The sequence below is a fragment of the Podarcis erhardii genome (assembly GCF_964252035.2).
Source record: "Podarcis erhardii genome assembly, chromosome: 16".
Taxonomy (NCBI): Eukaryota; Metazoa; Chordata; class Lepidosauria; order Squamata; family Lacertidae; genus Podarcis; species Podarcis erhardii.
Genome location: NC_138514.1, coordinates 12,682,162 through 12,703,725, shown reverse-complemented (window position 1 = coordinate 12,703,725; position 21,564 = coordinate 12,682,162). Strand labels below are relative to the sequence as shown.

Below are 21,564 nucleotides of genomic sequence, written 5' to 3'. Positions count from 1 at the left end.
GAGAGGAAGGCAGAAACAAAATCCCATATCCTTCCTTTGCAAAATAAGATGCACAAACCGTCTCTTGGATTCCAGTCCTTGGCTAGCTGTGGCATGCTCTGGTCCAGGCCGCCTCTGTTGCCTGCCTGCAGCTTCATCTGCATTAGCCAGTCTCATCCTCCAGGCCTTCTGCTTGCTATCGGAGAATCCAGCATCTGATTTGCATAAGCGGCGTGACCTTTCTCTCACCGCCATCTGATTTGCCTGCAGTATTATAGGAGGATTCTTGCTTTATTGCACCCAAATCCTAAGACATTTCATTTCTCCTGCCATCAGCAATCTCTCAGGAAATGGCCAACGGGTTGCTGTGTACCAAAGCTGCAGGAGAAAGAAGGTGGATGTGAGATGTGGGGGTGGGAGTGGGAGTGGGGGACCACGGATTTTTAAAGCACTGCATGATGGCACTGTTTGTGCAGTGGCGATTTCAAATCCCTTCCCTGTGTTTCTCACAGAATATTTCCTTCCCACCCCCTTCTTGTGTAATCTTGATCAACACAACAAGCACACATTTCCTCTTCCCCCAAATGCCATGTGGACACAGCAGAACAATTAAGTCCACAGCTTGACCTTGTCTCCTGGAATCTCGGGCAGCAGCCGATGCTAATTAGAACCGCAAAAGGGCTGACCTCCCCCCTCCTCTGACTTGGATGGAATTAATTCCTGTCTAGCCCATTAATATGCAAGTCTGTCAAGAGAAGGGCTGTGTTTTTTCTTCCCCTGGTTCTGGTAGAGCATTTTGCATTTGGATGCTCCTCTGCTCCCCGCCTCCGCTTTTTGTAGGCTTGTTCCCTCCTGGAGGAAGAATGGAATGCAGCAAGCCATGAAAGTGAGGATGGAGAAAGAAGCCAGCATAAGACCAACAGAACAGCTCCACCTACACTGTTTGAGCCAGTATGCCTTTCAGTACCAGTTGCTGGAAATTGCGGTGGGTGAGGAGAGTGCTGTCACCCTCCAATTGTGCTTGCAGACATCTGGTTGGCCTCTGAATGGAGTGCTGGACTAGATGGTCCCTTGGCTTGATACAGCAGTGCTCTTCTTATGTTCGTATGGGCAGGTGTGGCTCACACTCTTCAGTATTTGCCCCCCCTACTAAGTTCCTCTTCCTGTAGGCTTGAATATGCATCCACTTGTCATCTCGCTTAATACTCCTAAAACCACCTTCCTATTTCAGTGCTCCGTTTCCTCATTACCAAAGGCTTGGGGGGGGGTTGGCAACAGATTAATATTCTCTGTAAATATTATAAAATGTTGCATGTCCCATTAAAAGTCTATTAAAATTCAATTAAAGTCCAGTTAAATAGCTATAAGCATGATGTTAGTCCATTGCCTGAACTCCACCATGCTAAAACCCAGCCCAGGTAAAAACATTCCTCCTGGCTTTGGAGGAATCAGGACAGAGTCAAAATGGCAGCAGGTTGGAATGGATAGCATGTGATTTGTGTAGTTCTTGTCAGTGCCTGTTTAGGGGAAGGGCCATAGCTCAGTGGTAGAGCATCTGCCTTGCATGCAGAATGCCCCGGGTTCAATCCCTTGCATCACCGGATAGTCCTGGAAGAGGCTCTCTGTAACCCTTGCCAGTTGCTGCCAGTCTGTGTAGACAATACTGAGCTAGATGGACTAACTCAGTACAAGGCTGCTTTATTAGTAGTAGTAGTAGTAGTAGTAGTAGTAGTAGTAGTAGTAGTAGTAATTTGTATCCCACCCTCCCCGTCCGAGGCCAGGCTCAGAGCGGCTAACATCATAAAAACAACACAATAAGCATAAAAACAGACATCAATTAATTAAAATACATCTTAAAATTAATTCAGACAAGTTAAAATCTGGGCAGGTGGCAATTATCAGGGTGGAAATGAGAGTAGTTAATAATTGCCAAGACCAACTGTTTCCACTGATCATACAAGGACCTGTGAGCAGGTTGGGGCCTCCTTCTGGCTTGTTTTTATGTTCCTATTGTATGTGCTTTCCCCCAGTCCTTTCAGATAATGCCATGCCTGGTACATTGAGATCTATGTAGCTGCATTTACAAGGATGCACAATGGGCGGGTCAATCCAAAAGGCACTGAATGGAATGGGTACTATCAAAAGAAAGTAAAATTCCATTGCATGGAAAGTCAGTCACTTCCAGATGGTTTAACCCTGAACTTCTCAAGAAAGCTCAAACTGGTTGGTTTTTCAGTGCCTTCAAATTGTGCTCAAGCTCAGACTTTCCTGCTTATCCAGGGCAAGGATAAACAGCCAGGAAGTACACAGTTGGGTATGTCCATAAGGTAGAGAAAGGGAATGTATTAAATGTGTGCAAGGGCAGTTGATCAAGATTTCCTGTGATTTCCAAGCTTCTTAAACAAAATTAATGGTTATTAGATAGGATATTGAGATGGAGCTTCCATGCTCAATGGCAGTATGCCTCTAAATACCAGGAGCTAGATGAGGACAGTAGCTGCCTTGGTGCCTTGCTTGTAGCTTCCCCCCAAACCATTGGTTGGTCACTGCTGGAAACAGAATTTTGGTCAAGAGCAGAGATGGTTAATATGTGGCCTTCCAGATGTTGTTGGACTCCAAGTTCCATGAACCCTAGCCAAGATGCTCAGTGGTCAAGGATAATGGGAGTTGGAGTCCATCAAGATCTGGAGGACTACCAGTTCCCCATTCCTGGTTTAAGTGAACTGTTAGGCCAGCCTTTTCCAACCTGGTGCTCTCCAGATGTTTGGGACTCCAGCTCCCATCATCCCTTTCCATTGACCATGCTGGCTGGGACTGATGGGGGAGGGAGGCTGCTTTGCTTTAATCCATCCAGGATGTTCTTATGTTCTTATTGTGGTGCATATGCAGTGGCTCAGAACAGTGGCGTAGCGTGGGTTGTCAGCACCCGGGGCAAGGCAAGTAATTTGCGCCCCCTAACCTGTGGATTTGCGCCCCCTAACCCGTGGATTTGCGCCCCCTAACCTGTGGATTTGCCCTAACCCCAGATGTTGCGCCCGGTGCGGCCGGCCCCCCCTGCACCCCCCACGCTACGCCACTGGCTCAGAAACAAACAAACAGGATGTGTGTTTTTTAAAAAATAGCACAGTTTTAAATTGTTAAACCGTTATTTTAAAATTATAAATTGATTTTATTTGTTAAGTTGCTTTAAGAGTTCTTCTTTTGTACAAAGTGGCTGGCAACTTTAATAAATAAATTAACAACAACAATAGCAACAACCCTTCCTGGAACCTCATGGTGAAGGGCAAGTAAAAAAAAAAAAATCAAAATTGCTGCTGCTGCTGCTGCTATTGTAATTTTGCACATGCCCAGAAACACTCACTTCTCCAGCCAAACTGCATGTGTCCACAGAGAAGCATGTCTGTCGCAATCAAACTTCTCAGAGGCAGGGGTAGCCAGTGTGAGCCTCTCCAGATGTTACAATGCCCCCAGCCCCCATTTGGGGATGATGGGAGTTGTAGTCCAAACCCTCTAGAGGGCAGCACAATGGCTGCTGTCTCCCTGGGGCCTTACCAAGCCCTGCAGGGTCTCACAGTCAGAGGCGGATTTACAGGAGTGCAATCAGTTTGGTCGCACTGGGCGCTGAGCCTCTGGAGCTGCACAGAGGACACTGCAACTATGATTTAGAAGCAGAAGAAGGCACTGAATTTTGGCATTGCACAGGGCACCACTGAAATTTGAGACCCCAAGGTCCGCCACTGTCTGCTTAGCATGGGATGAGAATAGCTTTATGAAAGTCCCAGGCAGGTGAGCATTACTGCCTGCACTTGGGCACCTGTCTGGGCTGAATATATCTCAATTCCCAGAGCCCGATGTAGCTACCAGGAAGCCAAGTGAAAGATTCAGATCAAATCTGACAGCAGATTAATTCTGTGCCAAGCCGTGTTCCTGCTCCTCTCATAAAGCATTACAGGGAAGGCAAAGCTTTAGAATTCCAGCTCCCCAGCGAGCACACCTGGGCAACCTCTGGTATTTGGAAGTGTGAAGGGTTGGCTCTGGAGCACCACAGACACGGGTGCCCTCTTGATAGGCGTGAAAAAGCACCTTCAGTGCGGTGTGTTAATGAGCTTTTAAATATTCTATTTTATTCATATGCCTGGCCTGTCTGACTAGACAGGATTAAACGTGCCGACTGAAAGTGCACATTGGAATAAGGGACAAACATCCGAAATTAATGCAAGAGGGCAGGTCTGGCTCCAGAGGATGGTTTTTGTGTGGGGTTTTTTTGGTGGTTTTTTTTGGTATGTTATTTTCTTAAATATATGCATTTTTTTTTAAATGCACATACATTTCTGTAAACATCACTTGGTTGGAGAAGGGCACCTCAAAATTTGGAGTGGTCCTGTGGTTTGGTTCATATATTGTTGCAGAAACTGCTAATTAAGTAGGTTACAGGTAGACTTTGGAACTGCCAAGGGAGGTTTGTCTAACCACACCCCATCCCCCCCCAAAAAAAAATATCTGATGGCATTCCAAGATGCATTTGGCATGTTGAGCTCTCACTTTTAATCTCCTTGTCTTGGTAATTGAAATGTTTTATCCGTACCCTCTTGTCTCTTTTATAGTTAGCTAGTTGTGTGCATGTGTATTTTATTGTTGGGTTTGACAGTGTTCTGTTCGTTAGCTGCCTTGGGCATTTATTTTAATGAAAATGCAAGGAAATAGGCTTTCAATCAATAGGTGCAGTTCCAAAGCCAAAGGCTCGTCCTGTTCCAAAACCTGCAACACGTTGCTGTAGATCGGTCATCTCTTCCCCAAAGTGGTAACTGTTGACTTTTGTTTTCTTCTGCAGACAGTGCTTCGTGACGGCAAGAGAGAGAGCATTATGAGCACACTCTTTGTCTCCCCATCCGACATTGAGAACGGCCAGACCATCGTCTGCCGAGCTACCAACAAGGCCATTCCCAATGGAAAGGAGACCTCTGTCACCATTGACATTCAACGTGAGTATCACAGAATTGTAAGTTGGAAGGGACCCAGAGAGTCATCTACTCCAACCCCCTGCAAGGCAGGAATCCTGGCCACAGCTATCCCTGGGTGGGCTCGAACCACCAACCTTCTGGTTAACAGCCAGCTGCACTGACCCATTGCGCCACCTGAGGGTAGGTTAACTCTTTGCAGTCATCCTTTGCCATTTTATCTGGAAGACCTTTTCCTGTTGGGACACATTCTGCAACCTCATTTTACAGAATCTATTGCCTCACCACTCTTAAAGCAACATAGAAGTAATCAATTTATTTATTTGATGGTGAAAAACAAGCCAAGACTAAGAACAACAAAATATATTGCTGCCTTGGGGTATACTGTTGTACTGGTTGGAAAAAAATCCCTTCCTATAAGGAAGAGGTCATGTGGCGCAGGGCTAGTGCTCAGCAGCCATTTCTGATATTTTACATCACTCTAAGTTTATACTGAATTGTATTACCTTCCTGTGTACTCTGAGGCTTGTTGCGGGTGGGGGAGAGACTCCCCTTGGTGCCAATGGTAGCTTTTTTTCTGACGCTCCTTATTGTGTGGCAGAATAATTTTCATCTGGCTCACAGCTGGGAATGAAAGGGGTAAACCTCACATCCACATGCACAGTAATCCTGATGACAATCACTGCCCTCTCCCTCTGCCATACCTATCATTAGAAAATTATTTCTAAGAGGTGGGTAGTCTAAATAGGCCAATTTGTGATTGCCTTGATGGAAAATAAAGACATTTTTCTGAAGTGGAGGCTGGCCCATTATGGTAAATGGAGTAGTGCCCCATGGACCTCCATCTGTTCTTATTCTGCCCCCTGCTGCCCTCTTACTTACATCCAGTCCAGGTGGTGGCACTGAGTGTCAGCTTCTTCCTCTTAAGTCCCAGTGATGTCCTTGTAGAACTCAGTAGGAAGGAGAAAGGGCTCTGTCTGCCATTGGATTTGGCTCCACACACTGTTGCGCTTCCTGTCTTCTGCCCCACTTGTGCTAATGGGAATCAGTTGCCCTGGATTTCTGTCTAGTGTGAGAGCTTTCCCTTATAAACATGAATGGTGTGCAGTAAAATACATGGGAATAAGTTTTCCATACCACTGTATCATGTAACACACAAGCCAAAGTCTCAATGTTACTGTGGACATCCATGGCCATACCAGAATGGAATGTGTCAGTGAATGACTTATAAGAGTTATCAATGGAGCACATAGGACCTTGGGAAAAAAGATAAGTGGTTTATGTTTGTTTTAACTGAAGAAGTGAAGGTGTTGTATGTATAGAGATGACGTAAAGAAATTACCTTAGTGGCAACATTTGGAATGTATTTATTAATGAGGCAGTCTTCCACTGGTCAAGGCCAGAGAGATATGTTCACAGTAGTCATCGAAATGCAAGACAGTCATAGTCTCAATGATTTAGCTCTCTGAATGAGTAGCAGTTATTGCCAGATGAATTGACAAGATTCAGAAGCAGCCGGAAAATGAAGGTCTGGAGAGAGACGTGAAGGGCAAAGGTGAAGATGTGATGCTGAGTTTACAAATCTTGATGGCGTTGTTGTCTGTTGTGATTGAAGTGAGGAAAACTTATGGAGGGGGTTTAAGAGTGTTATTTGGCTAGAATGAGCTTAAATTGCTGACAGGATGTCGCCTGTCAACTGTTCAAAGAGAAAAAAGCACAATAGCTTCTTAGTGTTGTTTAGTAGGAAACCAGTCCGGAACAAGAGAAGCAAAGCTGGGGATTATGTGTGGGGAAGTCCTAGATGTACTCTTGAATGTAAAGTTGTGAATGAGAAGGTGGGAAGGAATTTTAAAAAGCTGATCAAGGGCATTTCCAGTGGTGGTGATCTGTGGAAGGCAATTGAATTGTGAGAAAATATCTAAGCTATTTCTTAGATCCTGGTTTAAATCTCTGTTGTAGGCATATAAGGCTCAAACAATGAACACAAGAACATTTGGAACATAGGAAGCTCTCATATACAGAGTCAGACCATGAAATCATAGAATTGTAGAGTTGGAAGGTATCCCAAAGGTCATCTAGTCCAATACCCTGCAGTGCAGGAGAATCCATTTAACTCGGTTAAATGCCTGGAGGCAGTGGCTCTCCAGGATTTCAGGCAGCGATCATCCAATGGCCTTCAACCATTGTACTGCAACCCTTTCATATTTATTATTAATTTTTGACATTTATATATTTTCCAATTAGCCATGTCCTCTGGGTAGTCTCACAAATTTAAAACTGGTAAAATAAAATAAAAATTACAATGAAACCTAAAAAAAACACACCAAAAAGATACCCAAAAAAACACACTATGGCAGCACAAATGTCAAGATAAAGCCAGAATGAAACCATCACAAAACTGCATAAGATAAACACAAAAAATCAGCGCTAAAACTCACACAGCATTAAAACTAACAAAATAGTTATAAGAATTATAATGAACTGTACCTTTGTTATTTTTAAAAAAGGTCATTACATTACATTGATGCCAAGTAACCCTCTCTGGGGAGAACATTCTGCAACTGGGAGGCCACTACAATAAAAACCTCTTTCTGTAATCTCCACCTACTTTGCCTCATTAGGCAGGAGAATCTGGACAGGGGCCTCCAGTGAAGATCTCAGGGTCTCGACAGGTTATATTAAGCAAGGGACTAAAATCCCACAATTGCAACCAAGAGACTGGGGCTCTTCAGCCTGCCCCTAGAATTCGATATCCTAAGAAATAGCAAACCACTGCTTTTGTATTTCCATATTAACAGGAGGTATGTACAGCTCCTCCAAACAAACAGATGTTTGCTGCTGATATACATTTTGGTCCTCAGTTTGCCACATGGTGAAGATATTGTCAGAAAGCAGCCATTCTCTTGTTGCTATGTCCTCCACGGTCTTGTTAAGCTTTCCAGCACATTGTGCTGAATGCATTTTTAATCAATCCAGACTGGCTCCAATAGCAGCTACATTTGTGCAAAGTCTACTGATTCATTCGTTAAAGCCTTTCTTTCTTAAGGAAATTCCATAAGATATACATCTGCCTTCCTTCCATCTTTTTCTCTTTTTTTGTATTTGCTGCTGTCAAATTGGGCCTGACCTTCCCCTCCTCTCCGTCCCCTCCCCCAGCCCATCATCAGCCACATTCGTAAATTCCTGCATCTGTATTTGCCATCAATTTGCAATTGCGGGGCATTCAATATTAGCATGCCAGCTGCTTTCTTGGTTCCAATTAAAAACAGGCTGAGCAAACTCGAGTGCAGCAGAAAATTCACCACTTAAAACTTCCAACCATTTCACTGCAAGATTAACAGGCTCTCAGGTTGTTCTTTAGCATGTCCTGACAGAACTGGCAAGATGAAATGAGATAATGGTATGGGTTATTTCGCAGCCAGCAAACAGTTACAACAGCTTCAAACGCAGGGAGAAAACAACAACACAGAACTTGAGGCATCATTATGGCGTGCTGTACAGTATAAGGCCAGCAACGTGAGCTGAATCCCCAAAGGCAGCAGAAACCAATTCAGAAAGGGGAGATTCAATAAAAGACCAATTTTTACTCCAAACCATTAGGTAGACCACGCTGCGAAAGAAATAATAATATCCTATCCTGCTATTAAAAGAATTTTGCTTTTAATGGTCTCTAATGGGCTTATCAGTTTAGCAGCAGTGGCTGGTTGATGGAGAGGGGTATAATAATAAAGGGATGAATTCTTCACTCTGCAGCAGCAAGAGGTTTGAGATAGCAGACGTCAACCCCTAGGTGGGAGCTTTGTGGTTTCCTTCAGCACCATGGACAGGGATGAACTAATTGTCTTTTTCTTGGTCTCTGCTCACATTTATGGTGGGTACGATAGAGTGCCTTGAAAATAGGTAAGGGCTGCTAATGGGCTTGCAACCAGGATCCACTTGCATGGAGTTGCTGTTTGTGAGGACTTATGGCTCCATGTTGGGGTGGGGGAGGCTGCGCATATGTCCTCTGCAGTTTGTGCAACTTTGGCAACCTCAAAGTTTCAAGGTCCCCACTTGCAATCCCCTCTGTTTCCCACCTCTAATTGGAAGTGGCATGTGAGTCTCTGCTGACAGGCCTGACCTGGCAGCTGCCCTCCCATTGTGAAAGGAGAGCAGGCCTCAGAGGGAATATGAATAAAAAGTAGCATTTCACACACTGCGTTTGGCTTTGGTGGGACTAGCTGAGAAGCAGAACTGCCCAGGCCAAAAGCACCGTGTTAAAAATAAAAATTTAACCCTCACGTGCTGCTTCTGAGCCAGCAGTGCATCCCTGAATATAGAATGGAAAGTTTCCTTTCTGGAGCAAATTTCAATTTTGAAGTGAAAGCAGCATTAGGGTGGGGGGTGGCGGTAGGGGGAAGGAGTCACTTTAGAATCCACTTTACGTCTTTAGCAACAGCCCAGTTTGGTCCAGTTCTTCAAATTGTCCTCTCACTTTGGTTAAGATCCAAAGCAGAGTCCTGCTTCAGAGTAGCTGAAAACATCATGTTTCCCCGTTGACTATATTGTGGAAATGACACTTGATTGAGATTTATTTGTTTGTTTATTCGTTCGTTCAATTAACGTCTCCCTTCTCAAACTGATTTCACAATGCATTATATATACATGAATTTCATATATAAATAAAGTTGCATAGCCGGTACAAACACTGACTAGGATAATAAATCGGGTGACGGACAACTCCACTTGGAAGACTTGTTGAAAGAGGAAAGTCTTCAGCAGGTGCCAAAAGCATGAGAGAGGCAGGGCCAGTTCAAACTTCACATAAGCTAGTAGTTATGCCTGTATGTGCAATATCTATAATGAAGTGAAAACATTTTTCAGCCCAGCCTCACAAGCAACTTTCCAGGGGTCACATGCTAAGGACGGTCATTGCCAGAGGCAAAAAATGGGCAACTATTCTCATCCTCTCCATCCCGTCTTCTGCCTGCTTGGCAATTTCTCTTTTATGGAGAGCTTGAGAGAAAGCGTACCAACTTTCGCCTGATTGTCCTTTTCAAAGAGAAAGCAAAGCTTTGGGAACAGCCTGCTTCACAACGCCACACCCACACCATACATTCAAAGCACATTTAAAGCATATGTGGCTTGCCCCAAAGAATCCTGGAAAATGTCATTTATCTCCCACAGAGCCGCAGTTACCAGCACCTTTAGCAAACTACTGTTTTAAGGATTGTTGTGAGGAAGTCACCTGCTTTCAATGTATGGAGTGGATGTGAACTCAGAGCACCTCCCAGAAGACCCATTTTGTTTCAGGCAGCAGCCAGAAAGCTACCAAAGCACATGGTTCAGTGTTTTGGCTTTGTCTAAAGCAGATGCATATCTTTAAGTGGCACAGCTGGATGAGAAGCAGTGCCACATTTTTTTAAAAAAACTTGGGCAAAGTCTCTTCCTAAGCCAAAAGCAGCCCACTAGATGCCAGGCACTTCTGACCTGGCAAGGGACTCTCTCTTGACATGAAAGGGGATGGTTCCTCAGAAACATTGCCCATGACATTAGGGCCATGAAGCTCTCTAATTCTTAAGCAGCTTGGTCCAACTGGCTGATGCTTAAGAAGTTGGCCTTTGCTGTTTGGGCCAAGTGAGGAAGCTGCAGTGTGCATGTTCCAGCTTCCACTGTGTGCACAACATCAAACCTTGGTGGTCTCTGCTTTTAAGATTAAAGGTGTAATAAATGAATTCGTTTTGTGAATCAATTGCTCCATAAATAACTTGGCAGAAATAAGGTTTCTGCTGCTTAAAAGCCAATCAGAAATATCTGCACCCGGCAACAAGGGTTCCTCACTTTAGGATCCCTCTAGTTAGATAAATTCAGCGAAACCTAACGTTTTTATGATAAGGAAAAAAATCCTGGTTAAGATGAACCATTGGTGCTCAAGCAGAAGGTAGTGAGAATCAGCCCTAAGCTGTCACTAAACTGCAGAGTCAATCCAGCTTTCCATCCCACACCCCTAAAAAGAGACCTGGGGTTTGTAAAAAAAAGAGAGACTAAGCAACTCCAGTTGGAACATCTGTTCAAAGTGATTTCCGTTCCACCAACCACATCAAAGCAGGCCTCCTGTGAGTTATGTGCCGAACATCACAAGTGGGATTAAAATCATGTTTAATAGTTTGATATGCCATAAACTATTTATACTGCCAGAACCCAGTGGCTGTATGGAAATTCACATCCTGCGTGCCAGGAAGGAGCAGAGCGAGGTTACTCCTGACTCTTCCGCCAGCATTCACAGCTTTCTCCTGCTAAGCTAACACTCCTGAGTTTGCATTAGCAACTTTGGCTTGTTTCCAAAAAGCGGGGGGGGGATGTTCAAGGCCTGTTGGTGAGTTGGAGATGTGCCTGAAGCTGTTGGGGGAGGCTTGAGGTGGAAATGGGAGTTCAAGAAGGCGAGCCAGTTTTTGCAAGAATATGTATCAGGTAACTTTCAAAATCCTGCCATTTGCTGGATTTTTAGCCATCAGGGCCACTGCAAGACCACTCCTGTCTCGCAGAGGATTCATTAGGCAGCAAGTAGACCTGCTTTCAACCTCTGCCCTGGGCTTGATGGACACTTTTTGGCTTTGTGGGACTAAGATAGCAGTTCAGAGAGGTAGTCTTTCCGTTCAGAGATTATAAATACAGTGATATCTCAGGTTAAGAACTTAATTCATTCCGGAGGTCCTTTCTTAACCTCAAACAGTTCTTAATCTGAGGTACCACTCTAGCTAATGCAGCCTCCCGCTGCCACCGCACCACCACTGCGCGATTTCTGTTCTCATCCTGAAGCAAAGTTCTTAACCTGAAGTACTGTTTCTGGGTTAGCAGAGTCTGTAACCTGAACCATCTGTAACCTGAAGCATCTGTAATCCGAGGTACCACTGTACGGCTAAGAGTAGCAGGATGAAACAAGCATAATAAAACCATTTAACATACATCCAAAATCAGAACAAAATGCAAAAGGAACAGCCAAGAGCAGAAGTTTTTAAATGGCAGCAGTAGCACATGGTTTCATCTACCGCAGTCAGAGGAGCAGGCCACAAAATACCGTATTTTTTGCACCATAACACTCACTTTTTTCCTCCTAGAAAGTAAGGGGAAATGTCTGTGCATGTTATGGAGGGAATGCCTATGGGTTGCAGGGGGGATCTGCTGCAGTCGTGAGCAGAGGATCCATGGTTCCCCTTCCTTCCCTCCTCCGTGGCTCGCTTTGAAACAGCAAAGCGGGAGAAGAGCCGCTGAGTGGGGAGGAGAGAGGGACAGAGAGCCTGCTTCTTTAAAGGAGCAAAGCAGGAGAGGAGAGGAGCTGCTTACACAAGTGTAAGCGGCTCCTGTCTGGTTGGTTCCTTTGAAGCAAGCAGGCTCTCTGTCCCTCTCTCCTCCCTACTCAGCTAGCTAAATAGTAGCAAAGTTTTTCACCTCACTAAGCCGGGGGGATGAGCCGGGGAGGAGGGAGAGAAGCAGAGCCTGCTTGCTTTAAAGGAGCAAAGCGGGAGAGGAGAGGAGCCTTCTCCCCTTATACCCCTCTTCTTCATTATTAGCAGCATCCTTCTCCACCCACCCCACGCATGCTCCTTGTCCCTTGATTGCTTTTCCTTCCCTCCCCACTTAAAACGTGGTTACAAAGGATCCTCAGGATTTTTGCATTGGGCTACTCCAAACTCACTGTCAGATCACATGTCTGTGGCCACAGCATGAGCCACAAAAATCATACATCCACTGTTTCATTTAGAATATTTTTTTCTTGTTTTCCTCCTCTAAAAACTATGTGTGTGTTATGGTCGGGTGCGTGTTATAGAGCGAAAAATACGGTAAATGCTTGTGTCCTATGAGCCCAAAGAACTCATCCAGTGTGGGGTGGATATATCAGCTCTGTCCATTGCAGAGGAAATCAGATTGGCTGTGGTAATGCGTATTTTACGCATTACCACCCCGCCTGGGGCGGGGCCTGAAGCCTCAAAAGGACTGCTCTGCTACCCAGGAGGACTCCTGTGTGAGTGCCTGAGGGCCCTGCTCCTTCCTGCCACTTACCACCTGGCCTGGGGCAGGGCCTGAAGCCTCAAAAGGACTGCTCTGCTGCCCAGGAGGACTCTCCTGTGTGAGTGCCTGAGGGCCCTGCTCTTGCCACTTACCATCTGGCCCAGGGTGGGGCCTGAAGCCTCAAAAGGACTGCTCTGCTGCCCAGGAGGACTCCCCTGTGTGAGTGCCTGAGGGCCCTGCTCCTTCCTGCCACTTACCACCTGGCCCAGGGCGGGGCCTGAAGCCTCACAAGGACTGCTCCTGCCACCTACTATCTGGCCCAGGGTGGGGCCTCACAAGGACGGTTGTTGCCACTGATGCTGCTACTGCGCAGGAGGACCCGGAGGGGTGCAGAGTTCTTTTTAACATGTTTTTAAAATTTTTCCTTTCCCTTTAGATTTTTTATATGTGGGGGTGGGATGGATGTTGGGTGGGCTTGGGATTTGTTAGATTTTGAATTTGTAATTTTTGCAGTTTTTATTTGTATTGTTTTATTGTTTTCTGGATTGTTTTTGTTTTTTGTTTTTATTGTTTTAAGGTTTTATTGTGTTAGGCTGCGAAAGAATAACATTAATTGCCATCAATGGAGGCTACTATGAGGCTTGGGATTGCTACCGTGGAGGGGCGAGAGAGGTATGGCGGTGGGGGCAGATGTTATAGGCGAAGGGGATTGAGATATGGATATGCTCGTTCCAATCTGCGCCTCATCCCGAGGGACGAAGGTAGGGTGAGCAAGGATTACTCACCTCCGTCACTGGTGCTGTGCAATGCCAGGTCTATAGGCAATAAAACCGCCACCCTGTGAGATTTCTTTATCTCGCAGGGGGTCGACCTGGCTTGTGTGACAGAGACCTGGGTGTGCGAAGGGGCAACAGTTACCTTACGAGAGATGGCGCCCCCGGGTTTCTCTGTCCTCCACCAGTCGCGGACTGTGGGCCGGGGGGGAGGGGTGGCATTATTAATCCGGGAAGATTGTCCTTTCAGGGCTTTACCATCGCCATCGATCCCCGGCATTGAATGTGTTGGCCTAGTGTGGGGCTCCGAGGAGAGCTTGGCTGTCTGGCTGGTGTACCGGCCACCTAGCACACCAGCAGCCACCCTGTCAGGCCTATTGGAGGCGGTGGCCAGCTGGGCCTTGGAGTTCCCTAACCTATTGGTATTGGGGGACTTCAACATCCATGCTGATGCCACTCCCTCCTCACAGGCTCTGGACCTAGTGTCTTCCATGGCGACACTAGGGCTCTCCCAGTTTGTTTCGGGCCCCACACATCAAGCAGGCCACACGCTGGATTTGATCTTTGGCGCAGGTATAGATGTGATCATGTCTCCTTCGATGAAGGTGCCATGGTCTGATCACTACGCTCTGAAAGCCAGGATTGACTTTCCACCCCCACCCTGCTTAGGTGGCGAGCTGATTTGGGCTCGCCCGCAGAGGCTGATGGACCCTGATAGATTCCGCCAAGCCCCTTGAGGGACAGCCAAATTTAAGTAACAATTTGACACACAGCTGTGAGGCATTTGCGAGCTTTTTTGCGGAGAAGGTCTTGTCGCTCCGCCATGACCTCCGTGCCAATTTGGATACAATAAAGGAACTGGAGGCCCCTCGACTGTCCTTGGGTCCAGTATTGGACCACTTCGACTGGATATCCCCAGCCGATGTGGACAGACTCCTCCGAGCTGGAAAGCCCACCACCTGTCCTCTCGACCCGTGCCCGTCTTGGCTGATTAGAGCATGTCCAGACGAGGTGCGGGCCCTCCTGGGGGATATCATCAATTTGTCCCTTGGCACGGGGACATTCCCAGGGGAAATGAAGGAGGCAGTGGTGCGCCCGCTCTTAAAGAAAACATCATTAGATCCTTTAGATCTATCCAATTACCACCCAGTTTCGAATCTTCCGTTCCTGGGTAAGGTGATTGAGAGAGCGGTTGCTGAACAGCTTGGTGGGTTTCTGGATGAAACATCGGCTCTGGATCCATTCCAGTCCGGCTTACACGCTGGTCATGAGACCGAGACGGCTCTGGTTGCCCTAACAGATGATCTTCGTAGACAGCTGGATCGAGGCGGGTCGGGGCTGCTGATTCTTTTAGATCTGTCAGCAGCTTTCGACATGGTCGATCACAAACTTCTGGACCACAGCCTTGCAAATGTGGGGATCCAGGGCACAGTCCTTCAATGGCTGCGCTCGTTTCTCTCTGGTTGGGGACAGAGGGTGGCGCTTGGGGAATTGTCATCGCGCCACTCCTTGGTGTGTGGAGTACCTCAGGGTGCGATACTCTCCCCGATGCTTTTCAACATCTTTATTCACCCCCTCGCCCAGCTTGTATGGAGTTTTGGGCTGGGTTGCCATCAGTATGCCGATGACACCCAACTCTATCTGTTGATGGATGGCCATCCTGACTCAGCCCCAGACACACTGACCAGATGTTTGGAAGCTGTGGCTGGATGGTTACGTGGGAGCCGGTTGAAGCTAAATCCTTTGAAGACAGAAGTCCTGTGGCTGGGATGGGACAATATGGGATTGGGGGGGGGCAACTCCCATCTCTTGCAGGGGCGCAATTAGTGCCAGCACCGTCCGTTAAGAGTTTGGGTGTAATCTTTGACACCTCCCTTTCCATGGAGGTGCAGATTGCAGCTATAACAAAGGCGGCATTTTTCCATCTCCGCCAAGCTAAGCAGTTGGCTCCTTACCTCTCTCACCCTGACCTAGCCACTGTGATCCACGCGATGGTCACCTCCAGACTGGATTATTGTAACTCGCTCTACGTGGGGCTGCCCTTGAGACTGACCCAGAAACTCCAGCGGGTGCAGAATGCTGCAGCGAGACTCCTTACGAGGTCTTTGCTGCGAGATCACATTCACCCGGTGCTATACCAGCTGCACTGGCTCCCGGTGGAGTACAGGATCAGGTTTAAAGTGCTGGTTTTAACCTTTAAAGCCCTATACAGCCTAGGACCCTCGTACCTACGGGACCGCCTCTCCTGGTATGCCCCACAGAGAATCTTACGGTCTTCAAATAAAAACATCTTGAAGGTCCCAGGCCACAGAGAAGTTAGGCTGGCCTCAACTAGAGCCAGGGCTTTTTCAGCTGTGGCTCCGATCTGGTGGAACACTCTGTCACAAGAGACCAGGGCCCTGCGGGACTTGACATCTTTCCGCAGGGCCTGCAAGACAGAGTTGTTCCACCAGGCCTTTGGTCAGGGCGCAGCCTGACTCCCTCCCTCGGCAATCTTCGCGGAGCTCTGGCCCAATGGCTGCCAGTGGCTTGAATTAATTAATTTTATAATGAATGATTTTAGAGTGTTGTTTATGCTGTACTTTTGTACTGTTTTATTGTTGTTAGCCGCCCTGAGCCCGGCTTCGGCTGGGATATAAATAAAATTTATTATTATTATTTATTATTATTATTACAGTGCAGTCCAATCCAAGATCTGCTAGTATGAGGAAGCTTGGAATACAGGGATATTGGGCTAAACTGAAGTCTTTCATCCCTGCTCAGCTGGGACTTAGCCAGCTCAGCCAAAGCCAGCTGAACTAACACTGGGGTAAGTCCCCCAAAGGGGAGTGGCGAGTGTGGTTGGGGCATGATGAGGTAGTGGGGGAGACTTGCCCGCATTCCAATCTCCATTCAGTTCTGTCATGTGACCCTCTGCCAGGTTCAGGCTATCTCAGCCAGCTCCTGAACAGACTCTGGAATAGGGGCAAATTACACCTGGATAATTTCCCCATGGCATAAATTATGCTGGCATCCTGTAGTTTTGATTGCTCCGCCAGTCACATTAAGACTGGATTGCAGAAATGTGCTCTATGTGGGGTTATCTTTGAAACTTCAGATGGTCTAGAACAGGGTTTCCCAAACTTGGGTCTCCAGCAGCTTTTGGACCACAATTCCCATCATCCCTGACCACTGTTCCTGCTAGCTAGGGATGTTGGGAGTTGTAGTCCAAAAACAGCTCCAAGCTTGGAAAACCCTGGTCTAGAATGCAAGAGCAAGGATGTTGGTGAGGGTGGGCTGATTGCCACTTCATTTGCAGGCAAAGTCCAATGTGTGGATGACCTTTAAAGCCCTAAATGACTTGGTTCCAGGAAATTATAGAGACCACCTCCTCCCATACCAACTTCCACCCAGTTCAGAGGAAAAAGGCCTGTCCCTGTGTCCCACCTAAGGTTTCCATGCATGGTTGGTGGTGACAAGAGACAGTGCCTTCTCAGTGGCTATACTGTAGAACAACTTGCCTCCTCTTGGGTTGTCTTCTTCCAACTAATGAAGACATTATTTCAACAGACTTTGGCCATGACACACAGATTATGATTTTATTTCAAAATTGCATTTTAGCCGCTGCGCCTGACTCAGTTATACTTTGTACTGGTAGCACTGCTTTTTAATGAGTCTGCGCCAGATTCAACTAAGTTGTTGCAGAAGCAGAAGCTAGCACAATGAGTCCTGCTAACCCAATGACACTTTACTCTTCCCCCCACGTGACTCTCACCTCTTTCCCAAATCTGCTCTGGAAGGTTTGGAGAACCCACAGAACAGGGCATGGGGGAGGAGAAGGAAAGGCGTTTTGTCAGGTCAGCAGAAATACTTGCACTTACAGATCACTTTAGTGCACAGTTGAATTCCACCAATTGTTATTTTACTCACCGTAATCTCCCCTGAGTAATGCATATGCATTAGAAGGGCAGGGTTTTATTTTATTTTTAAGTCTATAACATACATACATCAAAAGAGGAGGTTGTCTACTGGATCTCTGCATGATTCATGAATGTAGCCTTGCATTCTTCCAATCAGCCCTGAAGTTGGGTGCAATTTTTTTCTGCATATCTGAATCTGAAGGTGCTTAGATAATCCAGTCACTCTTTGCACAAAGTCACAGGAGTCACCCATTCTTACAGAAGGCTGTCTTCCCCCAATCAAGAGACATGTTCAGAACCGTGACTCACGCAGAACCACTAAGGCTACAATCTTAGACACACTTACCTGGGAGTAAGTCCTATTGGATACAATGGTACTTAATTCTGCGTTTACATATATGGGATTGCACTGTAAGGGTAAATAGCTTTTTCACCTTCTTAAAACAGTTGGAGGAATGAATCATAGTTCCCAAGGAAAAAAAGTGTTTCTCAGTACTAGGACTTTGGAAGACAATTGTTCGTGGCTTATAACATTCGGCCATTCAGGTTGTGCATTCTTCACAAGCTAAGAAAATGAGCCAAGGAGACTTGGTAATTCAAATGAATTACAAAAAGCCAGGCATGAATTATCAGTTGCAACCGAGTGGAATTACATTATGTTGAACGATCACTTATGTAAATGTTACTTTATTTCTGGTGGGGAATCTTTGGCATGCCATTACCAGATCATTAGAAATCATGATTCTATTTGCAAAGGAAAGTTCAAAGGCTTTCATTCATTCTTATTGTTAATTTACTTTTTTTTTAAAAAATGAACAACTTTCAGAGTAAGAGGGTGCTTGCTCTCCTTCAGTATACAAAGAGGATTCTCCTGTACATCCTAACCACAGCTACTAAACTATCAAACAATGGGGAAGCTACTAAAGAGAAATGTGATTCATATTTAACAAAGGAAGGTGATTAGCTGTTGTTGTCTAACAATGGGGAAGTGTCAAGATGCCTGCAAATGAATTAGGAGTGTGCTATATATCTCAGGGATGTTATGGGAGCACAGCTCATTTATATTCCAACCTGTGTCTGCCTTTATTGTTGTTTGGATTGCGCATTTTAAAATGAGATTAGGCTAAATTGAAAATACCTATAATTTCTCATCATAATTTCCCAGCCAAAAGGCAGGTGGCTGCACTCCCAACAAAGAAGGAATCTTGGTAAAGTACCAGCCGCTTTGATGAAGTTGTAGCCAACAAAGGATGGCCTATCACAAGCCACACTGCCTGCAACTGTCCAGTTATTTATTCTCTCCCTCCTATCTAGCTTCCTTTCGGAGCTTCGCTACCGCCACCATTGCCAGCTGAAGCTTCCTTCCTCCATGTAAAAACATGGGTTTCCACACTGCGCTCTAGAGACCCTTGTGGTTCTTTAAAGAGGATATCAATCATTGTGGATGAGCTTCTATGAAAGACTGACTGACAGGCTTCTAAGAGGTTTGCAAAGTATAACAACCAGTTACCCAAACATTGAAATATAAGCATCCATAATTAAAAAGCACCCATTTTAAAAAACCATAGGCAATAAAACAAAATCATGAAAACAACAAAGCAATTAAAACAGGACACTTGGGTTAAGAGATCAAGGGTATGTCTGTGTAAACACATGCATTTTCAAAAGCCAGCAGCATGCCAGTACAGATGGGACCTCTTGTGATTCACATGTAGGCGCAGGGAGTGTTGGACTATTTCTAGGGAATGCTCTTAGTTCACAGATGGCAACAGGGAAGCCCAGCAGGCAGTGCCTCCTGTGAGTTGAGTGTGTGCCATAGAATATTTCCTAGAATATGCAGCAGACAAGAACTTGAAAGCAAACAAGCAGGAGATCCAAAGCAGACATATCAACAGGCCAAGGCGCCCCTCAAGGAATAAACTTTGAGCATTTTTGGTCTTAAAAAGTGGATAAAGACGGAAATAGAGATTTATTTGCTGTTATCTGCTCAGAGTTATATTTTTGTTTATGGGTCTAACTCAGTTGAAGCAGCTTCTTATGGTAACCAGACAAAAATGAGGTTGCAAAAGTCATCTTACAGAGATGTGGAGAATCTGTAGCCCTTCAGCTGTTTTGGGGCTCCAACTCCCATTATCCCTGATCATTGGCCATGCTGGCTGGGGCTGATTGGCTTGTCTCAAGAAGGAGGGGAAAGAGAGAGAGATACAAGGAGAGCTGACATGGCAGTGATTCAAGAGCAACAGCGAGTGAGAGAGATAAAAGGGAAGTAGTGGGTGCTGGAAAGCAAGAAAGAAGAAATTAGACTTATGATCTGCCTGAACAAACATCAGAAGAAGAGAGACTGAGGGTCTTCATTATCAAGGTGAATCCAAAAGAACGCAAGACCAACAGGCATTCCTCAAGTCCATCAAGGTCCTCAAAACCTGAGCTTCAAGAATCAGACTTTATCTCCCAGTAATACAGTGGTACCTCAGGTTACATACGCTTCAGGTTACATACGCTTCAGGTTACAGACTCTGCTAGCCCCGAAATAGTACCTCGGGTTAAGAACTTTGCTTCAGGATGAGAACAGAAAACATGCTCCAGCAGCGCAGCGGCAGCGGGAGACCCCATTAGCTAAAGTGGTGCTTCAGGTTAAGAACAGTTACAGGTTAAGAACGGACCTCCGGAATGAATTAAGTACTTAACCCGAGGTACCACTGTATTGGTTTCAATTATCCAAGACCTTTTACGTTATTACAAAGGCAGAAGGTTACGAAGACTAGGGTGGCAACTAAAAGGAAGGTTTCCACATGCATAAGCAAAAAGACAATAAATTTGAATGGTTCTCTGCATTATTATTATTGTTGTTGTTTTTTACTAGATGGTGGTTTCTGTATGTGGTTGGACTTGGAACTACGGTAACTGGTTGGCCACAATAACTCAGTTGCTAATTGATAAGTGGTAAGTGGTACAGTGTTGTCTTGCATTAGGAAGCAGAGAAGATTCGGCTTGGCACTTCGTAGAGTTCCCAAACTACTGAACATATTGCTGGGACATTTTCTTTTTCAAATCAGTAGAGGGTGTCAATGGAACCTGCAAATGTACTCTGCTCTCCTTTGTTTGCTCTTGCCAGTGAACATTTCCATACAAAATGGAGACACTGAACAGAGGTGATATTGTGAGGACAAAATGGGGCTGTGAAGCTTGACTGTCACTTCTGTTCAGCAAGGCTTTGCAAAAGTCCTTCTTGCCCTTATGGCAGCTTTGATTTCAGCAATACACAAATGATCTGATGTAACCATAAGGCCAGTTGCTGGAGAAATGAACAGAAATTACTGGCTCCTTCTCCCTTGGTTAAGAGCTGATAATTTGTCAGCAGAAGAACAGGTGGATCATGAATAATCTGCAATCTTTTGAGTGAAGGGCTCCAAAAGTCTAAGCGGTCAGACTCCTCCCACCACCATCTCTCTCTTGTTCTCCCTCTACAGCCACGTTCCAAGGAGCCACACTAACTTTAGGGACTGACTCCATTCTGCGCTGAAGGCTCTGCCAATCATCTGATTAATATTCATAAGAAGCAGATGGATGGGTGACCATTCAGAAAAGGTTCTTTTTCCATCTGGCCAGTAGAAGTGTTGAATTGGGTGCTTGTTCTCTGCTAAACAACCCTTACAGACATTCTTGCAAACAGAAGAGCAGTCATTAGCACAGCCTAGCAAATCAGTCTGCACCATAATTAGTGCAGAATTTCTAAAAAGGAGAGGTACTGGGGCTCAAAACTGCCTGGGACTTGTACCCTCTGATACAAAACTTAGATCGCAGTTCTTCCCCAACCTAATGCCATGCTGGCTGAGACTGATGGGAATTGTAGTCCAAAGCAGCTGGAGAGTGACAGGTTGGAGAAGTCTAGTCTGTCTCTTTTTCACCAATCTGCAGAGGCTGATTGTGATCACTCATTGGTGAAGGAGATAACAGTGCAGGTGC

At 45.7% G+C, this 21,564-nt stretch overlaps 1 protein-coding gene across 4 annotated transcripts in view; it reads left to right on the top strand.

Annotated features, from left to right (window-relative positions):
* KIRREL3 (kirre like nephrin family adhesion molecule 3) overlaps positions 1–21,564 on the top strand; it is a 747,957-nt gene that overhangs the window by 570,048 nt on the left and 156,345 nt on the right. For all 4 annotated transcript variants that reach the window (XM_081844377.1, XM_081844375.1, XM_081844378.1 and 1 more), the window contains one exon: positions 4,811–4,961. In XM_081844377.1, coding sequence (XP_081700503.1) covers positions 4,811–4,961 — 151 coding nt within the window. The remainder of the gene's footprint in view (positions 1–4,810; positions 4,962–21,564) is intronic.